Here is a 26726-nt window from a genome sequence, read left to right on the forward strand (position 1 = left end):
TAAATGAAAGAAAACGTCTTAGTAATAAAGCACTCCGTTAGTAAAGAAAGCATCGTACATTTCATGTCTCTTCTTCCAGTAATATTTGCAATTGTAAACGCATTTATGCTACAAGCGTGGCTTAAATCAGTAGTAATTTTTCTTTAACTGGTTTAAATTGTTAAGAAAATACAACCTTTTTTCCCCATTTTCTTCAGGAACAGAATATTTAAGAAAAAGAAAAAATTGTAGTTAATATACTATGATGTAACAACCGTTCGTATCAAGTTTACATGCAAAAAAAAATAAAAGACAAACAATGATCATTGTCATGAGCTCAAATTCCTCGGTGACCATGCCAGACTCTCAAACTCCCCCCCCCCCCAAAAAAACCCAACAATTAAGTTTCATTTATTCTAATGTTCCGACGTGTTCAATTTGACATGCAGTTCTCATGCAAAGAGATAAGAATGATGTATTTTACTCAAAGTCAAGGGCGCAACAGTTGGAACAGTCTAATTTTAGCACCAAACCTTTTGCCAAAAAAAATGGCCGCACATCCTGGCACAAGTGCCAAAAGTTCAAGGAGTCTTCCTCTTGAACATAAATGCCATTTTCAGTTTCCTGAAAGCACAAATAAGCATTGGAAGGCTTCCAATTTACACAATGATCTTGTAGTATTGGAAAAAAAGAAGACGCCATTTCAATTCCAATTCAATTCAATTTGTTGCGCATAAAACATTTCTGAATTAGGAACAAAAAACATTGAACACGTACATGTATGCACTTACATGACCATTTGCAGAGAAATTAGCAACATCTAGACAAAAGCAGTCCTGATTTTCATCTTCATCAAAAATAGACAAATAAGTGAACTCTAGCAAAGCAACCTCGCTGAAGGCACAGATAAAAAGTGCCTTCCTGGCGACTTTTGTAATAAAGGTGACCACTTCAAATACACAGGGAAAAACTCTTATTTCAAAAGATGAATTGATGATTCTCCACTGCAAAAACAATCTGGTAATTGGCACGCAAACTTTTTGGGTGTCGGACAGATTTCAAGGGTTGGTTAACAATGTTTTTGGTGAAAAAAAGCAAAGGTTTTAGACATGGAAATAAAACAAATGTTGACTGTTGCGACTGGTTCATGGCGTGTGTGGTTTTTTTTCTTCAAACTGAGGATAAATGGCCATTGACTTTGCCCGAAGTGATTATTTAAGAGTCTTATTTTACTTGCAAAAATTGCTCGATAGGCAGTCCCAGGGCCCAAGTTGAATAGACTGGCAAGCTACAATAACACTAAAGTGTGGCAAGTGCACACTGACTCCGGGAACAAGACTGAAACTCAACTCTGGCAATGACCAATTTTAAGACGTTTGAATTCTCAACAAGGTGATGGCCAAGTTCAGTGGATACGCTGCACGAGAGATAGAGAGAGAGAGAGAGAAACCCAAAGAGTGCGTAATAATATCGTAATAATTACGTAATGGGCAACCTGCTAGCATGACATCACAACAGTCAACAACAGACCGATTCGTTAAGCCCCGCCCCCATGGTGTTTTTAACCAATCACAGTCGGTGATCAATGTCCGACATGGGTCAGGAAAGTCCAACACGCGTCCACATGCTGGACGACACGCGCAGCTAGTGTGGCACTGGAGAAGCGCACAATTTGTTTCCTCTCGTGTGTGAAGGGGCGGAGCCTAATGAATCGGTCTATTCTTAATGGCCACTATGTTGCAAAAGGTGGATTATTCTAGGTCTTGAGACTCCATTCAGCGTTCTACAGCCAGCATTTCTAGCGAGGCATCTCGACGTAGTTAGACGGCAGCATGCCAAACTGTCCCGTCCTCTCCACCCTGCCTTCCATCCAGCCGTCATCGATGATGGTCACGTCGATGATGTTGTCACCTTCGTTGAAGGACACCTCGTCTTCATCAGCTGCTGCGTAGTCGTACAAAGCCACGTACTTCGGACCCTGTCAATGGCCAAATGCCCAAAAAAAAGAAGTAAATTGTGACTTTCACTCGGGAGGTAACACACTGAGTATACAGTGTTCAAACGTCGGTGCAGGGCAAAACCTAATTTGATTTATATCACCCCGACGCAAAAATTCATTCTTATAATAGTTTACGCGGTACCCGCTGCTATGTACATCAGATTCGAACCGGCCAACCGATCCCGTTAGCGCGGTGGTCGAGTGGTAAGACATCTGCACTAGAGAGCAGGAGGTCGTGGGTTCGAGTCCCACCCGAGTGATTTTTTCCAACTTTCACTCGGGAGGTAACACACTGAGTATACAGTGTTTAAACGTCGGTGCAGGGCAAAACCTAATTTGATTTATATCACCCCGACGCAAAAATTCATTCTTATAAATTGTGACTATAGTCCTTTATCATGCTGCCACCATTTCAGTCATGTTCCCTGAATCCAATAACGGATCTGACTAATGTTTTGTTGTGCAAAAGGAACCAGACTATTTTTCCTTTCAGCCTCGCTTTGGTTACATTGATTTGAATGGGGAAAAAAAATCAAGACAGCCGCAACATGATAATGGTCTACTGCTGATAATGTGATGAATCAAGCAAAACAGCAGATGCGGGTACTCTATATGACAGTTCAAGAAAAAAAAAGGTTATAAAAAATTGCTTCACGAGTCCAAGTGGACTGGCACGTGTTCTTAAAGTTGAGGTGTGCACATTTTGATTACCCAATAGACTTGAGACATGACGATGTCACGCTTTGTTTAAATGTGTGTTTTCTTATGGGAGCTTGGTGGCTCTCGTCCCCAGCTGGCTCCCATAGGAAAGCCAACAAGTGAACGAAGTGTGACGCCATAGTGTTTCTGACAGAATACTGGTTGAAGGAGTATAAGTGCATGCATACCACCTGCGTTGAGGCGTAATTCCACCTAGTCTGGGGTCACGACCTCGTTGTTGTATACACTGAATACGCAGAAACCCACAGAAAGAGGGCGTTAACAAAACTAACTGAAATCCCCCGCGAACCGCTTTCACAACAACGTCTTGGGAATCTTGTAGCGGTCGTGTCATATGCACGCACCTGTTTTGCCTATAAATTGCATACAACACCACGCATATAATCTCCGAAACAAACTCCGAAATTTCAACAAGTTGCATGCAAGATGCTACCAGACTTTTGTGCAACTTCATGGTAGCTCTTTTGTCGTATGTAGTATGCGTGCCAACGGAAATGACCATATTTACCTGCAGGAGTAGCGCAGGCGCACTATAGCTCGTTACCCCCATTTTTGAGGGGGCGATTTTACAAGATTCCCAAGGCGATGTTGTGATAGTGGTCAGTGGGTGATAGTGATTCGTTGCGATCACGCCCTCATGCGAGCAGGTGATCCTGCATCTTACAACAACGTCTTGACCCAGGACCAGATTTCACAGTCCCTATTGGAGATGAACTTGTCCATAAAGGATATTTCTACTTACAGAAGATGGTGGTGGGGGTGCTGCAACTGGGGCAGCTGGCGGGGGCTGAGTGTGCTGAGGGGGCTCGTAACCGCCGGACTGAACTAAAAATAACAAGAAAACCAAAACAGCCAAAACACGGTTCAATGCAGTTCACAAATATTGCTGAAACAATGCGCACAGTACATGCATGGTCAATCTTGCCGCAGTCACTAGTGTACATGTTAAGATGTGTAAACCTGGAATATAGTTGGAGAGTGCCACCTCAGCTGATAAGACTTGAAGAAAGGGAAAGTGCTCAAATTGAGACTGACCAAACACAGACGCTAAGTAATCACCTCAAGTAAGAAGTGTTCATGCCTCTCACACTCAATCCTGTAAAGTACTTGAAAATCTGGTACATGTAGATTTCAATGGAACTGAGAGGGTTAGATCAACTAATGGAGAAGTACTAGGAACATCAGAAAAGACAGCAGTTCATTAGATGCACTGCAGACTACAAAAACATTCATTCTCTCAATCTACAACGCTACATGTACATTTCTGTAAACATTCAAAATACAATTTAATTGTAAACCAATAAGACATTTTTTTTATATGGTTGTGTTGGATTAATATTTGTGACCTGCTCCACAAACAAGGGTATTACGAATTGCAAAAAAAAAGTGATTTGGAAAGCCTACAATGCAAGCTTTCATTTGGTATATGAAGTAGAGCTCAACACCCTTCTTGTTCTGGAAATATGATGTATTTGCATATATTAATTACTTCCTTGGAGTTCAAATTACACAACTGTTGTAGATTTGGACACAATGTACCAAAAACTGTCGTTTTTCCAACTTGATTCATCGAAAACAACTTTTCTGTGAATGAACCCTGAAACATTTAGGTATTAAAAAGGTCTTTATCATGACAAATAAATTGAAAAACAAATTTTGACGAAATGTTCACCCTCTCAACGTTGAGCGGGCCATTACATTATAATGCACAGCAGCGCAGCGCGACTTAATACCTTTTTTTGCAGAAAAGGTCACATTTTCCCATAGAAAACTTTGATTTTGTGGTTCTACTTTGCATTGCTTTACTTTGATATTTTTGTTAACACTTGGAAATAGGAGTATACCCACTGACTCATTCCTATCATAAACACCAGTCATGTGGCGAATGACATCACAGGTCATGCTTCATCCAACACAGGGTCGCAGGCTAAGGAAATGTCTCGCATGGAATGGAAATGACTAACAGTTATAGAAACTAAACGGTCTGCCTACAACTGTCGTACAGACTCTGGCGCTATGGGACCTGGAGATTTGGAAGTTAAAGCCAGACCTAATTTCAGACAACTCAGAATCAACCTCGCAAAATGACTAATTTGTGACTGAATTCGTGAAAGCTGACAATTCTACAGCTTCAGTTACTCATTTAATTATCATTTGGTTGTTGACCTTCTGCGTTGCAGGTGTCTTAGGGGGTATTCTTGGTTATTTTAATTGATTAACAATGAAGGCATAAAAGGCTTACTCATGCCTATCCTAGCGACGTGGCCCGCCAACTCTGCCTAAAATGTAAAGGTCTCCTTTTAATATAATAGAGTAAAGTTTGCTATCAAATTTCATTTGTACACTGAATTTATACATGCAATATACTGTAGATATGTACAATAAGAACAGGAGAGGCCAACCCTCTTGCCCCTATTACATGTATGTTACAAATAATGTCCCAACTGGAATTTGGGGGATGTTGGATTTTTTTGAGATTCCAAAAGCTCCACAACAATATTTAAGATTCTAGGTTTCTTGACTTATGTTCTACAATATTTATTTTGAAATCACCCACCACTAACATTTCTGCTAGTCCAGCTTGTAAAATGAAAAACAATACACACTACTCTGGAATACATTTATATTATATGTTTTATATTTTCACCCATTTGCCACAATTTAGCACAAGACTATTATGACAACAAAATATTGCCTGTGCTGAATAATTCATGAGTGCTTCAATTATTAAATGTCATGAATAATAATTAGGCCGTGGACAAAGGCACCCTGGGAAGGCGGAATTGGCCGCCATATTTAGCGGGCAGCAATTTGGCCTATTGATATGGGACCATTCCTTGCATTCCTTCAATTATTCCCCTTAGCAATTGCAGGTTCACCAACAGCAAGTTCGCATATTTCTAGTTATCCCATGGCAAATTTTCTCAATTTTTTTAAAAGGGCCTTTTAAAAAATACTTCTTTTTTTTTTTTTAAATCATTTCCATCCTGCTCCTTGAATACACAGGTTAATGTGGCAACAAAAAAGAATAAGTAATATAAAAGTCCAAACTGTATCTACAGTATGCATTACATCTGCAAAAAAAAATCTTGCGGCTTTGATGGAATTATGTCAGATCTACAGTGCTTAAAATTATTTTCTTACGTTTATTGATACAAGAAAATAAATCTTTTTCAAGAATTATTTTCTTGTTATATTTAGGGAGTATGACAAGAAAATATTTCTTGAAACAATTTTCTTATCTTATGTAAAAAAAAAAAATATTTTGAGCAGTGTACATGTACTCGTCAAAGACAAAGTATTAAAAAAATATTGAATGTGTTTGAAGAAGCTGTACTTTGCGGAGAAATATTTCTGCTGAATAACTGTGGTAGGAAATAATATTTTTTTATTTTCAAGTCACAGGACTTTTCGCACATCCATGGTTCCTTAAACAACCGAGTGCAAATTGTACCTGAATGCCATCACGGACCAGGGTCTCGGTCTGTTGATGTTAGGGAAAAACAAAATGCGAGCTTGGAAAAAAATATTTCAAAGCACTGTTTATAAGCTTTTATTTTTAGCTTTGTGTAAGTGTTAGAAGTGGGAACTAACTCTTTGTGATCATTTTGAATCCAGAAAAGGAAAACAGTAAAACTGTACATTAAAATTTATAAAGCTGTTACCGCCGTGTACATGTACATGTACATGTATGTATCTGCAATAATGTGCATCATTACATTAACGTGTAACATACAGTATAAATGTTGCACTTACTTCAATTGCTAATCATCTGTCATGTCTGTCATTATCTCTGACATCAAAGGCAATGTCTGAACTCTACTGATACAACACAAAGATCATTATGAGCTTTAATATGGGTCGCTCTGTCAATTAAGGGTCCAAAGTGCGCCCTTTTTTTCCTGTCCCTGTTACCTGGGTTCTTTGTAATTTGCCATTCAAGTACCATTAAGAGTGAATTAAAATGATTTTTGAAGCGATAATTTGTTTGCAATGACAGAGATACATAAAAATATCAGAACGTTTGATTATTGCCACATGTTTTTATAGACATGCATGGTGGAATGCACGGAGTATTTGACTGCATGTCATCACCTAAAAATATAACCTCAAAGACAAAAATACTACTGTCTTAACGAGCATAGTGACGGCATGTACATGCATAATGTTCATGTACCTGAACCTCATTTGCATATCAGTAAATGGCCCTCAAGAAGATTTGCATAGAAACACCACCACATGTAAAGCCTGTAATTTATGCTAATTTTTCTTAAGGGGCATTCATGCATAAAACATGAGTGACTTGAATTAATGGACTTGAACTGAAGCACAGAATACAGCTGATCCCAAGTACATGTACATCAATATAGAGACTCTGCCTTAATTAACACTTGTTCATACTTGTGATAATACCAGCGAATGCATATTTGCGATAACAGAGTTCAGTGCATATGATAGCATATCAATTCATTGCTTTTTAAGTCTTCATGTTTTTTTTTAAATTCATATTAATTAGTTTATTTTAATGCAGGGCCCTAATGAATACCAGTTGTTTTTGCTGTTTGGGTTTATCCTGATTCCGTGGATTTTCCCTAGAATATTATTTTGGGTTTTTCTCCTACCTCTAAAACTGTAATTCCTTCTAATTGTCTTCTCTCCACAGGTTTCTTTAGGCTTGCGAGCTACAGTGCCAAGGGCGCTTTTGAGGTATCCTTGGTTTCATTACCAGTACTTAATGATTAATAATAATGCTTTCTGATGTCAACTTAGCTTCACATTCACGTGAAGTACATGTACATGCGCGAAGAACTAGCCTTTATGTAAAAAGAGGAGTTATGGTCAAACCCCCATGTTTAAACCTATTCCAAAAATTTGCATGAGAAATTTAGTATCCAACCCACCTATTAGCATTTTTTTTGTCACCATTTATATTTAAAAAGGTAGCCGACAAGTTTCAAGAAATCTAAAGTTCCTGGTTGGCTGGCTAACTGACAAGAAATATGTCAAAGAGGTTGAATAATAATTCTAGTCATTTATTATATCACCAGTACCACCAACTGACATTTTCAGAACTGTAATGTACCGGCATGGGCGTCGCCAGGATTTTTTCTAGAGGGGGGCAAAAAGCAAAATAAATTTTGCCAAACAATGCTTGTATTTCTCAACACATTCTCGTTTTATCAGTTTTAGAGGGGGGCAGTGACATTTTGCCCCCCCCCCCTCATTAAATTTACACCACTTTGTCTTCGCGCCTCTTTTTTTCTTCCTTTTTTTCCCTCTTTTTTTTGCTTTTCCAGGGGGGGGGGGCAAGTGCCCCCTAGACCCCCCCCCCCCCTCGCGACACCCATGTGTACCAGCACATTTCTCAAGATTTCAGGGGTGTTACGTGTAGTTTATGCAGTAATAATATACATGTATGTCTCCTAATTTCATGGGCAATAAATTTGATATTTTATGGCTACCAACCCAAGGCATGTTGTTGTACAATGTACCGGTATGTACAGTACATGTATGTGTACAATCCACCTCATATTGTCCTGCAATAATACAGACTCTTCCTATACCTTCCTGTTGCTCAGCCTACAATCAACATTGACATTCTCACAGTATTTGACCCGCTGATCTCTGCATATTTCAATGCTACACACATTCAGTCACCATTCACAGTACACACAAACATCTCAATCCATCTTCATGCATGCAGCAATGTACATATTGTACATAGATCAATCTAGTGCATTGTGTTTATATCCTGAGACTTTCTGCGCAAAAGTGAACCTAAAACTTCATTTTAAATCAATTTGTAGTACATGTGGTTTTTGACAAATTGGAGGTTTTTGACAAATTGGAGAACATTGACGGAAAAAAATGTATTTTCAATGTACGAAAATGTTATGTATGTACTGTACATGTTTGCAACTTTCATGTATTGGGCTTCCACTTGTATATATTTGTAGAAGAACTGATTTGCAATGAACGTTACCCTTCTATTCTGTTCATGCTGTTTTAGAGGATATTCAGTCTTTATGGTAAGGCACTTTTCAAGAATTTTATGACCAAAGCTGGAGAGGATTACAAGCCGAGTCAAATCAGCAGTAACCCACAATCCAAGGAAAGGGGCATTGGAAAGATTCCCATATCTGGCCATCACTCATTTTTCCCTTCAGTGACCTATCAGCCATCAGCAAGTGATAATGTATGTCCTAAAAAGTCAAATTTAGCAGGGAAAATATTGAATTTACTGAGAAAATACTTAGAAAGTTTCAGACCAGTCTCATAGGGTTTTGTGCACAGGGTGACAAGTGATGGCCAGATATGGGAATCTTTCCAGCCCATTACTGCTGGCAATGGTACTAGTCTGTCATGGCTTTCTGAATCTGAACACACGGATGAACAAGTCTTCAACAAGATAATGAAAGCGCCGCTGTGAGTATTATTTTTTTTTTTCAAATTCTGTGTAATGTTTGTGAAGGGCCATTTCATATTTTACAGACTGTAGCAAACCGAGTGAATATTTTACACAGCAGTGCACAATATGTTTTTATCCAACAGCTAAATATATCCCCGTCATCTGATTGGCGGGTCGTTGATCACATGTCATTGAATTATTTGTCACGAACCACGGCCCGGCCCCACAGGGAAAATAGAAGCTCTATTCCACGTTAAATAGAAGCTCCATTGCATGGTAGCACGACTGTTGGCTCTGACCAAACAGATGACGAGAATTTATTGAGGTGTTGTATAAAACAAATAATGAATGTTCCACAATCGTGCATAATGTCATTCAGTGACAGGTGGAATGGAACGTTCCATCTGTCACCTCATGAAATTAGTCTTAACATTGCACTCATAAGCTTTCATTATTTGTACAATAGCTTCACTGCAGTAGACTCGATGCAATTGTACAATTTGCAAGTTTCAACCATATTTTGATGGCCTGAGGTATCAGTATGTAAACAAGTATGAGCACATATTGGATGCTGCGATCACTTTGTTCCACATGCAACAAGTGAATTTCGATAGTGAGGACATAAACAGTGCTCGAGTACGTCTGCAATGGCGGCTAGCATTCAATCTTTAACATGAATCATGTGAAGTTTCAATCATGGCTACTGTCAACGGTAAAAATCAAAATCTTGGACAAATTTTGAAAGTTGACACTCTTATCTTGAATAACAGTACCATACACTGCTTTTCTTTTGCAAAGGCTACAGGAAGACAGAAAAATTGACCTATCGTCGTTTGCAAGTTAGCCATGCCCCTTAGACAACCCTATGGAATTGTGCACGTTAAGTTTTATTTGTCTCAGATTTTGCGCGTTCTGCATCCATTTGTATATCATGCAATTGGACAATATTTCACAAGCTGCGTTGACGCGATTCTACCGCGATATGTACGTGTACTACAAACGTATACACTGTACATTTCAACAACAAGGGATTTTAAATCAGTCCAGCTCACCACAAGGAGTGTTTGCGCATTTTTTTCTTTCCGTTCCTTTCAATACATTTTTTTTTGTATATTCAATTATCAATAAAATGCAATGGCAGATTTCCTGTTCACGGTCGAGAGGGGAAGTGCTCAATGCGGATATTGGAAAGCACACATCCGTGGTATGGTGTGGTACATGTACAATAATGACCTGATTGCAAGCACGAAGGAATTATTAGGTTGCCGACTTGTGTACTGAATGAAAATATGAATAAAACATCGAAGTACATGTAGGTATGAATAAAATTTTAAAAATAACCTTGATTTTAAGAGCTGCTGGGGGTTTTTTTTGGTGGGGGGAAAATACATACATAAACAACCAGGAAATACATGTATATTGCATTATTTTCCACTATTTTTTGCATTGTATGTGACAACTCAACAGCTAACTTTTGCCAATTTCTGTTTTGGAATGATCGTGCTTCCTGCGTTTGTCTGGAAACCAAACTGGATGAACCATAAAGTAATGCTGCACCAAGTGATAATGATTCCTACATATACATTGTAAATAGACCACTGCTGTGGAAGGCAAGAAAGATACCGTTAAAAAAAAAAAAAAAATCCACCCATGCATGCACAATCATGCACACCAAACGCACAGATGAATTTCACTAACATGAACATACACCTACAATATGCATGCAGAGTCTAAGATTGCAGCTCAGGTGTTGTACATCATATGAAGTGTATGATCAAAGATAAGAAACAACACTAGCGTGTAAATATCAGTGGCGCACGAGGGGAAGGGGGGGAGGGGGAGGGGGCTTGAGCCCCCCCCCCCCAAGAGGTTGTCAATTTTTTTTTATTTTTTTTTTAGTCCCACGATTTGGCCTTGGTGATATGAATGTGGCCTGTTTTCGAGTAGTATAATGGGGTGTAAGTGGCGCCACCAACGACAAAATAGGCCGCCCCTCAAAAAAAACAAATTTTTTTTCTGCGGCAAAAAATTTGGGCCAACATTTTTTGAAAAAAAATCAACTTTTAACAAATTTGTAAAAAAATATTTTTTGAGCCCCCCCCCCCAAAAAAAACCAAATCCTGGGTGCACCACTGATAAATATACATTTTTTTGTAAGCATAATCCTTTAGCAACATCTTGTACCGGTAATTTGAAATTTACCTTTGCTTTGTATTAAAGCCCAACATATTGTCAACAGAATACACATGTATCATCCTCTACGTCTTCAACATGACATGCAAAAATGTACATATGACTATGAGCATGTTTGTATACATTTCGTACAAGAATATTCTTATGGGGTACAAGAATATTCTTATGGGAAACAAAACAAAACAAAACAAAACAAAACATATTACTTATATGCAACTTATATTTGAAAGTCTAACACTATAACAATTTGTCTATTTTTTTGGGGGGGGGAGGGTTCAACTTTTTTGCGATCAACTAAATAGTACAATAATTGCAAATACTACCATGATTTCAGACAATTATTTCCAATACCAAATCAGAACTTCACATTTCAAACAAACTTCAGCATGCATGTAGTACTACGTCACCAGCACTGCACGTTTTGACAATGCATGAGCAATACCTTACACTATTACCTACCTGCTCCCCTCCATACAGAACCAAGTGCTGTGCCAACGCGATTTTAAAAATATAAATTGATAAAAAAAAAGGTTGCAAATTATTTACTGTGAAATAAACTGCAAAGGAGAAAACATAAGAGCTCGTACAAAAATACACTGTAAGTCTACATTTCTCCATGAAATCTGCCAAAGATACCAAAAACAAATTGATGGTGTCAAACCATGTGTTGCAGTCGAGTTCCATGAGCGATGAGCGCAAGTACGAGTATTTTGTCATGAGTACGAGGACAAGTACTTTGCCCCGAGTATAAGTACGTATGTGAACAAGTACAAATCAATGTTTCCACTAGTACAAGTACAAGTAGTTTTGATGAGTACGAGTAAAACAAAACACAGTTGAGTACTCAGTTTTAAGCTGTCCTTTTTTGAAGTATGTTTGAAAACAATTAGCCTTTTTAATTTTGAGATATGGCGAAGACAATATGAGGGCACTATTTGGATTGCGTGAACCCTTTTGTATTTACCCAATTTTAACCCATTCCAAAAAGCGCCCATCTGTTGTGTTTCTAAAAAAAAGGTTAATTTTTATTCTGATTTTTTGTTCCCTTTTCTTGCATCGGAATATCAGGAAAAACTACTGCAGTATTCAAAAATTAGATGTGAAAAGAAAATCGCAATCGACAAAAAACTGCTGAGTGTGTCGACAGAAACGAATGTCAAAGTAGAATGAACACCATTTTTAAATTGTTGTGGCGCATGTGCATGTATGTCTGCCGTGTTTAGTAAGAATGTCATGGAACAAATGGGAAAATAATTACATCTAAACTGGATTAGAAGAACGATGAAATAATGATATGGCAAACATACTTCATAAAATTATACACGTACATGTACTTGTTCAACAAAGCAACAATAACAAATAAATGGTAAAGAAAAAAAATTGCTTTGAAACGCATGTATCAATGCCTGGAAATGTCTATGGTTCCGAGTTCATTTTCCAGGTGCGTGATTCAACAGAAAGCCCTTTTATTGCCAAGACCTTTGACCCCGACTATTGAAATGAGCAGAAAGAAATTGGTATGTGCACGTTCACGTACAGTACTGTACTGCAGACTGCAGCGTGAAAAATTAAATTCACAAGAATGCGTTGAAGCATTATCAAAGAAACTGTGCTATTTTTACATTGGCTTTTTTTTTTTTTGCTTGAGCTAATAAAAGAAACGTTCAAATAATCTACAACGAAAGTGAAATGCGCACAGCAAACTGTTTTCCCATGATCCCAGTTTTAAAACAGATATTATTTCAATCATTTTCAGCGGAAAAGGGTGCAGTCCAGATAAGAAAAGCCGACAAGAAATCCATATGATAAATCTATCTTGCGTCTCTGTCTGACAAAACAATTATGCTTAAGATTCCATGAGTAGAAATTTGTACTTTGTATTTTGTCCGGTCCGTAGACAAACACAGACTTGCAATAAATAAATCTGCATACTTTGCATTCCTAGAGAAATAATTTTATTTTGCAAGATTGTTTTTTTTTAAGCAAGATTTGAACAAGACAACATGAAGAAAAGGTAACCCATTTAAGAAAAAAAGGCTTTGAAAACACAAGAAAAAATGTTTTCAGGAAGAGTACCGCAAAGAATGGAATTCAGTTTTAGATATTATCGATCTGTGTGTCAGATGAAAAATGTGGAAATGCAAAACAAAAAATATTATTCGATTCGTGAGCCAATCTGGAAATAAGAAGAAACAGAAAAAGCTAAAAGTGAGTTAAGTGAAGTATTAGTGATGAGAAATGGTTCCCGTTGGTTGGTTTGTTGGGGTGTTTGTTTGTTTGTTTGTTCTAACCTGTCTCCAATTCGCTTTCTGGGTTGTAGTCCACTGGGTCCATTTCGTCTAAAGAAGGAAATATACAGTCAGAGACAATGCAGAGTACGGTTAATGCAACATGCAAACGGGAGTGCAAATCATACTCTCATCAGCCACCATCAACAAATAGTGAACAAATCATGAGAACGTAAGCCACCCACGGATTGGGGGAGTGTCCAATAATTAAGACTCAAACTCAGGTCACTCAGGATACAACTTGAATGAGTCGGACTGGATCTTATACTCAATACGAGAGAAAACAATTGGGACTCAGGGAAAACGTCTGGGCAAAGTAGAAGCCAAATGAAAACCAAAATATAGAACATGCAGTGTGTCTTGGATGCCTGTAAGTGCCGAAAAAAAGCCACGCAAACGGATCTGCAAGTAGCTTAAATTGACATCATGCAGTGCTGAACACTAAACTCATTCCTATAATTCTTAAACATTGCCTGAATGGATTTCAGAACTGTGAATATACATGTATACATGTAAGATAATAGGCATAGGGAAAATACTTGTATTGCTCATGGTTGTACAAACATTCCTGGAAATAAAAATATACTACTATAAATATCTAGACAAAACTAAACAGTTTATGTATTCGTGTATGTAGAAAGTTTTCATTTCAATTGGCACGTATGAAAACTAAGTACATGTATGTAAATACCACCCTTATATGAACAAGTACCGGTATATGTGCATACATGGAATATACATGTACATGTACATTATAATTAAGACCATGAATTGTTTATAAATCTCTAATACTCACTACAGCAGGAAACGGTTGGGGGTTATTAAAGAGGGATTACATGTAAGTAACACTTTCTCAAGGAATTAGCCAAAAAACAAAAGGTTTTACATGTAAAATATCAAAGACCTTTCATTGCATGTAAGTTATCAAATAAATAATACGTTCTGACTGATTTACAATTTACAAATTAAACCAACATGGGACACTATTCCTCACGTAGCAATAATGTGCTCTACAAATATGTATGTCTCCAAAAAAGTGTCCGTCTGACTATTTTTAAAATAACTACAAAACCATGAGGTCAATTTTGAAAATGTTTGATTGTGCAGATACTCCTAAGCCTTGGCCTCAACCCCTATGAGTTTCATTTAATTTCAGTCACGCATCACTGCACACAATAGTCAATTGATCGCTACAACATTTTTGGACACTGTGACCAAGTTCCTTGCCTTAATGAATTTGAGTGCTGTGTTATACATTTGTATAAGCTGTGTAAAATCCTATATGTTGTGAAAAAAAAGGCTGAATGTAGTTTGGGATTGGAATCATTTGCCCTTGAGCATTAAACTGAGGTCTTGCCATGATGACTGATAGCCAGGCAAATGATTCCAATCCCAACCGCAGCCCTTTTCAAAACATGCAGGATTTTACACAGCTTACATACACAGCACTGATTTTGAGGACATAGTGTATAGGACTTGTACTAAATCTTTAAAAATCATGCAAAACCAAGATTTCAATCAAACTTTATAAGTGGTCATCAAAAATAAAAATAATAATAATACTAAAAATGATAATAAAGGTAATAATAAATATTGAGGGTTTTTTTCCCCGATTCAATTCACATCGATTATTCAATATATATCTTTGATGGTTATGGTTCTTCTCGGTCTCATAAGATCTGTAGGCTACATGAACGTGTTGATGCAAACTGTCATAAATGGGTCATACTATGGGTGCGTTCGTTTAGCTCACCCGGGTCGACACGGATCAGCCTCGTGCCGTTCGATTAGCTCCGACGTCATTCTCGGGGCTCACCCGGGTCAGCCACCACAGACCCTGCTAGTGGAGCAGAGTCAGTGGTGGAAATACGTCACACGCATGCGTTGTTTATTTCAGAAACGGAAAAATGTGGCGGCCGGACAGCGGAAATATCGAGAGAACTTAAAAATTAACATTATTTGAAGTCTAAAGGTAATCATTTCTTGAGTTCATTGCGACTTTTGAGGCTATAATTCCAGCCCAACATTTTTGAGCTTTGCAACTGACTGAAAACCAGTAAATCTCAACCTAAGACCCAGTCCGAAACGGGCGTTTTGTCAGTGGCTACGGCTGCAGCTACGTACATCACGTGAGGAATGTGATGGCCCACAGTTGAGCGTTCGATTAGCCCGGCTGTCGTGGCTAACCCGTCTGCCTTTACCCGAGTCGATCCGGGTGAGCTACTCAAACGCACCCTATAATTGTAGGGTCCAAAGTGTGACGTTGTTACCATGGCACTTTGTAATTGAATGACTTCAAATGATTTTTGATTTGTTGGGCAGGTAGTTTGCTGGTCATAATCTCTCTTGAAAGAAGACTGCATGAAGAAGTGCGTCAGAATTATAAAATAATAGACGTTAGATGTACTAACAGGGACAGGAGGAAAAAGTGGATCCCAAATTTATTTCACAACTGAAAATGCACACAAGGAAACAACTGTACAGTTTACATAATATAAAGCCAAGGAAAAGGTTTCAGTGTACATTTGTGGTCCAATGCTACGAATTGTGGAGATACATTGTGAATGAATTCATCAACATGTGTCAAGGCCTGTGGTTCTGTTGTAGGGCACCGTGGCGGGGGCAAGGGCGGGGGCGGGGGGATCACAATTCTCAGCCACCCACATGAGACAAGGGTTTATGGATGTGTCAACCAAGGAAGGAAATGCACAATTCATGAGTTTTTGTCTTCTCATCCGGAACAGGAAATTACAAACTGGGCCTCGCAAAAAGACAAAAGTATCAGTGTGTGTACATGTATGTATGTGTGCCGCATCAGCATGTACAGGAATTCGTAACATAATCAGAAGCAATTTATTTTATTTCCAGAAAGATTTTGTCGTTACTTTGTGTGCGTCGCCACACAGATTTCGCAAGGAACCTGTCAAGCATTCCTTGATGTAGGTTGAGCATGCCCAAAACGAATCTGTCAAGTTTCTTCTCTTTTTTTTGGATCTGTGTTCAACACAGATTATGCCAACACTGACAACTGTTCATATATGAATAAATAGATTTCAATATCTAAAGATATCTTCAGGATGTGCTGTGTTTAGAAATGTCACGCAATAGATCACACCCTGAAGTTCAAAGTTCACAGTGTTAACAAGTGACACAGTCAGTATTGTCCGTAACAGACACGACAACGCACCAGTAGATTTTCAGGTTTCCTTTCAGGAAACTGTAATGTATTTCAGGAAAACTTTAAAACTGAAAAAAAAAAAAATCTCAACGAGTCTAATCACAAAAGTGGTCAAAAGTTTAGTCCTTTCACCCCCTTCGCCCGAAATAAGTCATCCTCATCAATCCTGTACGGTCATTGGCTGCATTACAATTATCTTAAAATTGTTTAACCAAAGACAAAATAACAACAAATAATATGAAAACAGAATCAACTCTCCAATCATCACAAATTGAACTCAAAAGTAAATATTATTGAGCTTCATATGTAATCAAAACCATCATAAGGTGTCTCCTTCTGATAACTAAACACCATTTCTTAAGGAAATAACTGAAAACCACATACGTTGTGAAAGATACACAGTCGGTAAATCACAACTACCTATTTAAAACTGCCTTTATCTGCAACTGTGGCAATCCGACATCTTTCGTGCCCAATTAACACGACCTGTGACAGGCTTCAAACCAACAAATTTGAAGTCCAGCCCACAATCCGCCCATTTTACCCAACCGCTAGCCACTAGCAGTCAGCACACAAAAACCACATTGGTATTAGTATTATTGTTATTATTTTGTTTGGGGGGGGGAGGGCTCAGAAATGATCTTAGCGTTCTACTTACATTGAGACCCTGGGGGCGGCTGCTGCGGAATTGCAGTCGGGGCCTTGGCGGCATAATTGATTTGGCTGGCGTTCATCTGGTTCCGTTTGGAAGTCTCCATGGCAGGCGTGTCCGCAACTTGAGAGAACTTGGACAGACTTTCCACATGATCCTTGTGGTACACCAGCTACTCCCGTCAAGTGGTCAGAGTTCATTAAAAAATAATAATAATAATCATAATAATAAAAAATATTTATATATATATAAAACAGCTTGATAAGAATGAACTCATTATCACGTGCACTACACTGCATTTATTTCATGATGAACCTGGGCATTCGTCGGCGAATGCCCGCTTCGCCGGCAAATGCCCGCTTCGCTGGCGAGTGAGCGCTTCGCCAGCGAACGCCTGATTTGTTGGTGATCATTTTGTGCACGATCAACTCGTAAACAACTCTTGAACACACACACACATACATGTACACACACACCTTTTTGCGCTTTACATAATATTGATGATGAATCTTGTCAGGCCGTGCATTCTGTTAAACCTTTAAACTACTAGCGACGATTACCAAATGGTGGGGGTAAGGATACGGAAAAAAAACTAGCTGGTTATATCACCATTTTGTGTTGTTATTTCACCAAACCCGAGTGTACATGTATACACGTATCTTCACATATTGAGGTGGAAGGCAAATTTAACAAGCAATTTTTACGAGAGACATACATGTACGTATCCCATACTCGAGAGATATATACGTATCCCATGGTTCCTACTGTCGGACCCCACTGGAAATAAGCCTTCAGCCTGCTATCCAGGCACCAGGCTTCTTTTGTGCCCTGGTTTTTGTGTAGTACACTGTAATGGCACTCTATTTTGTTTTGTTCTTTTTCTTAAAAGTTCAAATGTGGCTATTTGTATTGTGTTTTCCCTTTTCTTTGTACTTGTGTGTGAATGCCAATTAAACCAAACCTAAACCAAATCTTAATACAAATGATGTCCCAAATCTGCCCCTAAAATAAAAGACGATCAGAAATGTGGACAAAGCTGGCGGTCAAATTTGGATGCCATGTTTTTGTAATACCACAACAGGTTTCCGAAGACCTGATAGAAGGCGCCCGCTGAATGGTCAGAATCTCAAGGTCAAGACGCAGTCTTATTTTGCATATTTTGATTGCCGAATCTGCTCCCATATCATAGACCCATGCGGTGCACGGCCATATTCCATAGACTAGCCAAAGCTCAGCCAAAGCAAGGTTAACTTAAACAGATAGCTTACATTGCTCTGATTGGCTGTCTGCTTAGCAAGACGTTTATTTTCCGGGGTGTCTGCAACTGCCGTGAAACGTGTAGTCGGGTAATGCCTGTGCAACGGACACAAAAGTCAATCAGTTTACAAGGTATATACAGGGTAAGAATGGTAGTAAGAAATTAATTATTTGTGAATTAACTCCTGTAGTTAGACCATTCAAAACACCTCAAAATCTGGGTTCTGGCAAATTGGAGGACAAAAAATGCAGGACCTTTTAAAACCCTCCAGAATTTATTGTTACTGCACTACCACACCTTTCAATTCCTTTCGAAAGGTATTGAAAGGCAACTTACTGAATTTGCCCAAAGAGTTGCTTCACCTTCCGAAACCTTTCGAAAAGTTTCAAAGTTCCAGCACTATTTCACCTTTCAAAACCCTTTTAGTCAGGCAAATTTAAAATGTTTTGAAAGGTCTGATAATTCTCTGCCAACTGCACTGGGCATAGCAGGGTTAATTGTCAAAGAAATTACAATGTCTATCCTTATAACTGTGTGGGGGGTTTTTTCGTACTGGTTCGCACACGTGTAGCGCCAAGTACGCACGACTTAGTTCTGAATGTGTACAAAGTCATGGCGTCTTCGCGTAAGCGTCAGGCGTCATCGGCACTGCGTTCAAATGTCACTCAAAACTCTCCCTTTCTTACCGTTGAGGGGGTACTTGTGCACTGAACCCAAACAGTTCTTCCCACAAAATCTATTTTAGAAAAGTTGAACAAGACATTGACTGGAGCGGGGTTTGAACCTGCGACCTCCGGATTACCGTTCCAGTGCTCTACCAACAGAGGTATCCAGCTATATGTTGGGGGTCCCCCAAACTGTCAATATCTTTAGGGATCCTCTCTGAGTGATCCCCGTTTGCTAATTCCCAGGTCTGCATCGTGACCTTGGGCTTGATCCCTGGCTGCATGGCGGGTTTGTGGCTTCTGACTAGCGTCCCTTGAAACAAAGATATTGACGATTTGGGGAACCGCCAACACAGGGCTGGATAGTTCAGTCGGTAGAACACCGAAACGGTAATCCGAAGGTTGCAGGTTCAAACCCTGCTCCCGTCAATTTCTTTGTTCAACTTTCACCTAGTCAATTTCCCTTTGCGGTCATTTAAAAAAAAAAATTTAGACAGTAAAACGGAAATTTGTTTATCAGGTTTCTACACATACAAGCTCTCCATCTTTTACTACAGGATCAATACTCACGTATTGCAGTACGGTAGTTTGTTGTAGCCTTTGTACGTCTTCATTGTCAGCTTTATGTTGCAGGTTTCACATGTGAAACAGCCTTTGTGCCATGTCTACCAACAAACACAGACCTAGGCATTATTGCATTTCCAAAGTTCCGTATATATATACCTGTACATTCATTACCCAAACTCTCCCAGATTCTACAAACTCCAAACATCCATCATCCTCATTTTGGCAGATGTATGGGTTTCTTAATTTAATAATTACTAGTACTACGTGTTCTACTACTAAAGTACTAGGCATATTGAGTTTTGTGCACTGTTTTAGTGAAAGGCAACGATAACCTTCTTAACCAAAGTACACTTCGGAAAAAAATGTTGCAACCTGACGCCACTTCTGCGATTGTAACAGTACAAAGTGTAGCGTTATGGAGAGTCAAGAAGTATTTCTGAACAAAATTGGAAATGTTTTTCAGTTCCAGATTCATGTCTTATCATCATTTTTGCAGTGAATGATCTTAGGGTAAGTGTGGGGTATATTCGACCGGGGGGGGGGGGGGGGGGGGGGGGATTCAACCGCCCGTTACTAATTGCTAAATAAAATGCGCCCGAGGTATCATGTTTACATAATAAACTGTACACATGATGTTCAGTTCCTGCCCTTGATTGTCCATTGTCGAGAAGTCAGAACATCTCCGTGAAATCTTTGTAATTCAGTCCAAAATTGAAGTTGCGTAATCTGTTGCGTGGGGCAGCGGCCATTGGTGGCACTCTTTGAGACTTTACAGGGGTGATGACATCAAATCAAGCCAACCTGTCAGTCATTGTGGGTTAGGTCATCAGGTCAATGCACGATTGGCCGACAACCTTTAGTGGGCAGGGCTGATATAGGGGTGATCAAATTCTGACCAACAGAGGGCGCTGCTGCAGCAGTTTTCGATCACCGCGCTGATTGTATTAGCCTGGCGCGTTGGGGTGCGGGCGGTGAATTCGATCGGGCTTTGAGATTCACTTTGAGATTTTAATTAAGGGTTGATTTGTGTAATTTAGGGGTTTAATTCTTATTTTCCCTAGAAATATTTATCTTTAAGATGTAAATAAATGTAAAAAGTGGTGGGAAAAAACCTGTCCATTAAAAACAAAACAATAACACGCCCTAGGCGTTGGCCCACTCAAAAACTGCCACATCACATGTAGTCCAATTCTCCCACACAGTGACCGCTCATTCACAAGGTCATACATCGTGACCATCAATACTGACCAGGTAAGTTCTGAAATAAAGGTAAGTAAGTGCTGTTATGTTATCCATTTGGAGTTTTGAGTTTCTTCCCCCTGCCCCCCCCCCCCCCCCCCCCCCCCGCCCCCTATTTTAAAATAATTAAAGTGAACCAAATTTCCCTAATCCGGTTGAATTACACCTCTCATCTTGCCATCAGGTTGCAACATTTTTTCCCTTGATTAAAACATGAAGTTGGGAAAACAGATTTCCTCCATGAATTAAGTCGGACAAAACAAATCCACGTTCGGTTCGGGAACTGCAACTACTAACTAGTGCAACTGCAAGTGCAACTAGACACTCCCAACATTTTTGTACACAACTTTCCATTCGTCATTGTGTTCGTCATGTTCGTCCAATTCCATGGACGTTTTACCTTGTCCAGACATGAAAGCTTTTCCACCGGATAAACCGTCTTCTTGCATCTTGCACAAGGTGCATTCATCTTGCTGGTCTGCCCCTTGTTTCGCTCCTGAATCCAAGAAAGTTGGCAAAACTGAGCAATTTCCAAGCAAAACGTAAATCACTACCGATGGCGCAGAAACTGCACACAATTTGTGTAGCAGCTTATGATGGCCACTAAATGCCAAAGGGATTGCGGAGTTAAACTTAAAAACGTGATCGCTTTTCATGCTTAGCCTTTAAAAAAAATTGTATGAATATTAAATTAAAACTTTTGTCAATCGGTAACTATTAAAAATAATATTTGTTGTAAATAATGGGTTCTGAAGTTGATTGTAGAGTTGCTAATCATTATTGTTTTTAAATCACACTATCCTTTCGGGGCCATCATACAAGCGCCCTCTTGCACTCGTCAGGTTTTTCAACCCTTGGCTTTGTTTTCACTTCGGCTTCTAATCATGCTTTACAATCACTTGTAATCCTTTTATGTCTCATACAAGATAAATATAATGAACAAATTGGCAAAAGATTATAAAATGTAATGTCCTAAAAGCAAACAATTGACTTATATTTAGCTGGAGTTCCTATAGAGGGGAACTGAAATCTCGTGAAGCCAAACAGAACACGAAGACCAGGTTTGCTAAAAAGGTTCAACGGGGTACCGCGATTATAAGTTCAGATCACTGGTACTCACGCTCTATTGCCTCTTGACTAAAATGGTATGGGAACCAGCGGAAATCGTTCTGTGCAGTGACCCCACCCTCAACATTTCACTTCCTGATTGGGTTTGGGAATCGAAAACGTGCACGTCATACACGTGACACTTGTCTGAAAGACACGCCCATCTTTACTTCGTAGAAAATTAAAAGGGTGCATCAGTGGCGTAGCCAGGAATTTTTCAGTTGGGGGCAGTGGCGTCACCAGACTTTTCAGTCTGGGGGGGCACAGGGGGGGCACCAGCATTTGATGGGGGGGGGGGCACTTAGGTGGATACGGATCGCCGTCCTGGGGGAGGGGTCTAAGGGGAGGGGGTGCCCCCCTCCCCTTTGGAAAATTTTCGCATACGGAGGATGGGCTAGATGCAAAATGGTGCCACATTTGATGCTAAATTCGATCTGAAGATATCTCCAGAAATTGCTATTTTCGAGGTAATGATTTTAACAACGCGCAGAATTTTTTTTTACCAACCCAAATCTCAGATGGGGGGGCACTCGGGGGGGGGGGGGGCACTAGGTTTTCCAGGGGGGGCACGTGCCCCCCCCCCCCCCCTGGCCCCCCCTTGGCGACGCCACTGGTTGGGGGAAGGGGGGGGGGCTGGAACATTTCATGGGGGGTGTCATGTAGATCAATGATAATTTTTTTAGAAACTCAAAATCTCAGTGTCGCCCCCCCCCCCCCCCCCCCCCCCCCCCCCCGTGGCTACGCCACAGGGCAAGGGCGGACCCCCCCCCCCCAAAAAAAAAAAACACGAAACATATTTTTTTTTTATTTTATGTGACGTCGCAATAAAGGCAGGCAATGAGTACACCACCATCTTTTCCTACAAACACATTGGCTAAAGTGGTCAGAAATTGCCTCAGATCGCACCACAGAGCATCGAGAATCCAAAAAAAAATTGGGGCCCTTAAGCGGGCCCCGAACCCCACGCCGTAATTTTTTGACCCACTTTTTGGGAGACACAAATTTTTTTGTTTGCCCCCCCCCCCCCAAAAATTGTGTTCTGGATCCGCCCTTGCCACAGGGGTGCATGAATTAAACCTAAAACCTAAAGGGGACATCTCATACCCTCTTGAAATATATACAACACTATTGTTCAAAACTTTGGAAGAAAAGTAACTGAAGGGCAGGCGGACTTATGAGGGCGCTATCAAGCATAAAATCATTCCCGGTTTTTCAAGACACATTTTTTTTCACGCCACATTACCGAAGCGCCAGTCCGTTCGTGTTTTAAATCCTTTCATATCCTCAACTTTCCGAAACATTGAAATTATGCACCCCTTTTACTTCCAAATTGTTGCCCCCCCCGCCCCCCCCAAGCCCCCCCCCCCCCCCCCCCCCCACACACACACACACACAGTTTTAGGCCGTATGCGGAGGGAGAGCAAATTTGAAAAAAAATAAAGGATTTTCCGAGTAAAAACACTTTGCACTCAGCAGCTTCTTATTAAAAAAAACCCTCAGTATTGCAACAAAATCTTCACGATCATATGGCTAATTTTAGTGATTTGTCAGGGTATTTCTAGCACATAGTGTTATATCTAGACTTTCCTGGGTTTTGGGTTTTTTTTTCCTTTTTGGAAACCAGTTTAATTAGTGAAAGCAAAATGTTTTGCTGGTTGTGGTAACATCATAAGGAAAACAAGTGTGGGCCTTGGCTTATACTTTAAATGACAAAATCCGTCTAAATGTCTGTATTGTAAAATGTTTTCATCATGACGGCGATTTTTTAATAAAAAACAAAAACCAGAGCACCAAGCAAATAAACTTGAGACCAACGCATTTTTTTTTTTACAAACAACAATACTCTTGAAGTTTTTTATTTTTTCTTATTAGAGAGTTACATTCATACAAACAAGATATCCAGTAAACTCCAGTTTTATCCCTGGACAAAACGGCATTCAATTCCGACAGTTCTGATGCAGTGTGCATAATTTGCCTGACAGTACAACAAAAGTAATGTATAAGATTATTTGTGTGTGTTCATTGACAGACTTTAAATTTAATTGTATAACTTTTTACACAACTTTTTTGTACAAGCCAGAGATAATAGTTAACTTGAAATATAAGTAACCATTTGAAATTTAGCATCCAGGACAGAAGACTGGCGAAAAGTTCCATTGTATAAGACCTGCATAAATACCCTACATAAATTATACTCGGAACAAAAGCTTCTGTTTATTTTCCACCCCCTGTTAGCTCAATAGTCAGATAGTCAATTCAGTGGAATTTCTGGTGGCTGCTGTAAGCAGAAAATACACAATTTGCTTGGCATTTGCAATAAAAAGAAACTTAGATTCAGACATGAGCAACACACATGCCATTTCGGCTGTTAAAATATTTTTGCTCAGCAAGACTTTCTAAAGAATTCTATGCTCTGAATTTGGCAGGGTAGCTTCAGGATGCCAGACTTTTCTTGAGCAGACTATGCTTGCATTCTATTGAATGTGTTCAAAGTTGTAAAATATTTTGTTCCTTGTGTAACACAATACAACCACATTTTATGCAGAAGTAGTGTCACAAAGGCTGCTATTTCATGCATATTAAAATGGTCAAAAACAAAACCACAAAACCACTGATTTCCTGACCTTTCCCTGCTACTGGACCCTAATCTTGTTTTGTTTTTCCCGAGTTATTTAATAAAACATAATTACAAAAGGTGCGAAAGAAATACAGGTGTTTGTAATAACCACAATGTACGAATTGTCTAATGAAATGTAATCAGCCAGATGAATTTCTTTCTTTTTTTAAAATCCAGTCACTGAATCAACAGTGAGATTTGTGTTTTTTAGTTGAATTCAGAGAAAAAAATTGGCATTTCAAAATAATCACTGGGTCATTTAAAGGCAGAATCCAGAGAATGAAGCACCTAAGACTCCAATGCCAAGTGTTGGTCCGGACCTTTCTACAGGCGTGAACGCTGCAACGCACACAGTTTTGTTCTCGAAGCGTAACCCTTTCCATCTTAAAAAAAAATCCCAAAACCTTGATTGTGTTTTGAGGATTTGCTTTAAGGGTCTTAACCAGTTCGCGCCGGGATGATTTTGACATTGATCGAACCCAGGGGCGAGATTGTTTTTCACGAACCTCGATGCCAGACGGGTTCAGGCCGTCATCTGCGGGTAGCACACCTGATATTTCTGGCCTCGCTCGCTGCGAGCGGGTTGCTGACAGATATTTCCGGCCTCGCTTGTTGCGTGTTTATCCGTCATCCATTCCAAATGCCACAAAATGCCGTTATCCGGCACAAACTGGTTAAAAGCTTTTAAACCCTTCCAGAAGAGAAGCTGAACACAAAGATGAGCTCAAAAAGCAATAGGATAAATAGCCTCGGAGGTACACGTGCAAAATAAACAATATTTAAGTTGTAGGCACTGCTCTAATAATGAAACGATCCATAGTATAGTACCAACGTGAAGATTTTGCAATGTAGCCCACAGAATTCATCGTGTGACGTACCGGTACATCTCATTCAAATATCTTTCACTGTTTTGAATCAAATCCACCAGCTAAAACCAAAGTGTAAAATCTCATTTTTCCGGAGCATCAAGGATGCAATATCTTTTGACACTCCAGAAAAATGAAAATTTTATATACAATGATCAGATTGCCAGAATCCAAAGACGTCTTCATATCAAACTGAGAATTTTGAATTTAGAGTGTCAATTTTGAAATGGCTGTTTATGACATTACTGGAGGAGATAAACGCTGGTCGGACAACCTTTTCAGACTGGCATTCAAGAGTCGTTTCGAACAAAATAGTACATGTTGTAGGAGTAACTCTAGTTGACCCAAACAGATGTTGACTTTTTGCATTGACTAGATTTTGTGGAGTCGTTAAGAACGACGACAATCGCATTTTTTGTCAAAGTAGTCACTCCTAACTGATTCATATGTCAAAACCTCTCATGTACTTAAAGGCATACAGGATCTTTCTCTTTCATGCATTCTGTTCGTTTCCAATAAATAACGCCACTGAAAATCCAAAGACGACTGTTCAAAACCTAACCTGTTGACATTTCAGCTCAGTGGATATTAAACTTTTCGCCAGAACAGTGAAAAGCCATGCCAACCTTTTGGTCACAAAACACATTTTCAACAAAAACACTCTTTATCCCAAAAATCAGTCAACTGACTGATCGTTGGAAATCACCTACATTTCTTGATTTCTTCTAAATGACACCACGCCAGACGGAATAATTTCACGGGGTGTTTAGTACCAGTACAAACTTTAACCGTAACTCCCTAGCATGATTTACTAGGAACGATACCCATCCTGGCAAATTCCAACACCATATGGGAAACTGCAAACACGTATTTCTGACTTTGAATCTGGAGGTGTGCCAACCAAATGTAAAAGACTGTCAGATTAGGGGTACTGTACCCATCCTGACAGATTCCAACACAACATGCCGTTGGAGTTTGACAGGTTGAGT

The 26726-nt window shown here is 39.5% G+C and overlaps 1 protein-coding gene across 3 annotated transcripts; it reads right to left on the minus strand.

Annotated features, from left to right (window-relative positions):
• Positions 1–143: 143 nt before the first annotated feature.
• On the minus strand, positions 144–21763 carry LOC119729747 (LIM and SH3 domain protein Lasp-like). 3 transcript variants are annotated; one of them, XM_038202468.1, is made up of 8 exons: positions 21548–21763; positions 19912–20006; positions 18687–18771; positions 17425–17590; positions 13592–13639; positions 11760–11786; positions 3441–3523; positions 144–1957 (listed from the first exon to the last, which is right to left on the minus strand). In XM_038202468.1, exons 1-8 carry the CDS (start codon positions 21614–21616, stop codon positions 1778–1780), a joined length of 753 nt encoding a protein of 250 aa, XP_038058396.1. In that variant the 5' UTR covers positions 21617–21763; the 3' UTR covers positions 144–1777. The 3 variants fall into 3 exon arrangements, with proteins under 3 accessions (XP_038058396.1, XP_038058397.1, XP_038058398.1); XM_038202469.1 differs by lacking the exon at positions 11760–11786; XM_038202470.1 differs by lacking the exons at positions 11760–11786; positions 13592–13639.
• Between the last annotated feature and the right edge of the window lie 4963 nt (positions 21764–26726).

Source organism: Patiria miniata, unplaced genomic scaffold (genome assembly GCF_015706575.1).
Source record: "Patiria miniata isolate m_02_andy unplaced genomic scaffold, ASM1570657v1 HiC_scaffold_21, whole genome shotgun sequence".
Classification (NCBI taxonomy): domain Eukaryota; kingdom Metazoa; phylum Echinodermata; class Asteroidea; order Valvatida; family Asterinidae; genus Patiria; species Patiria miniata.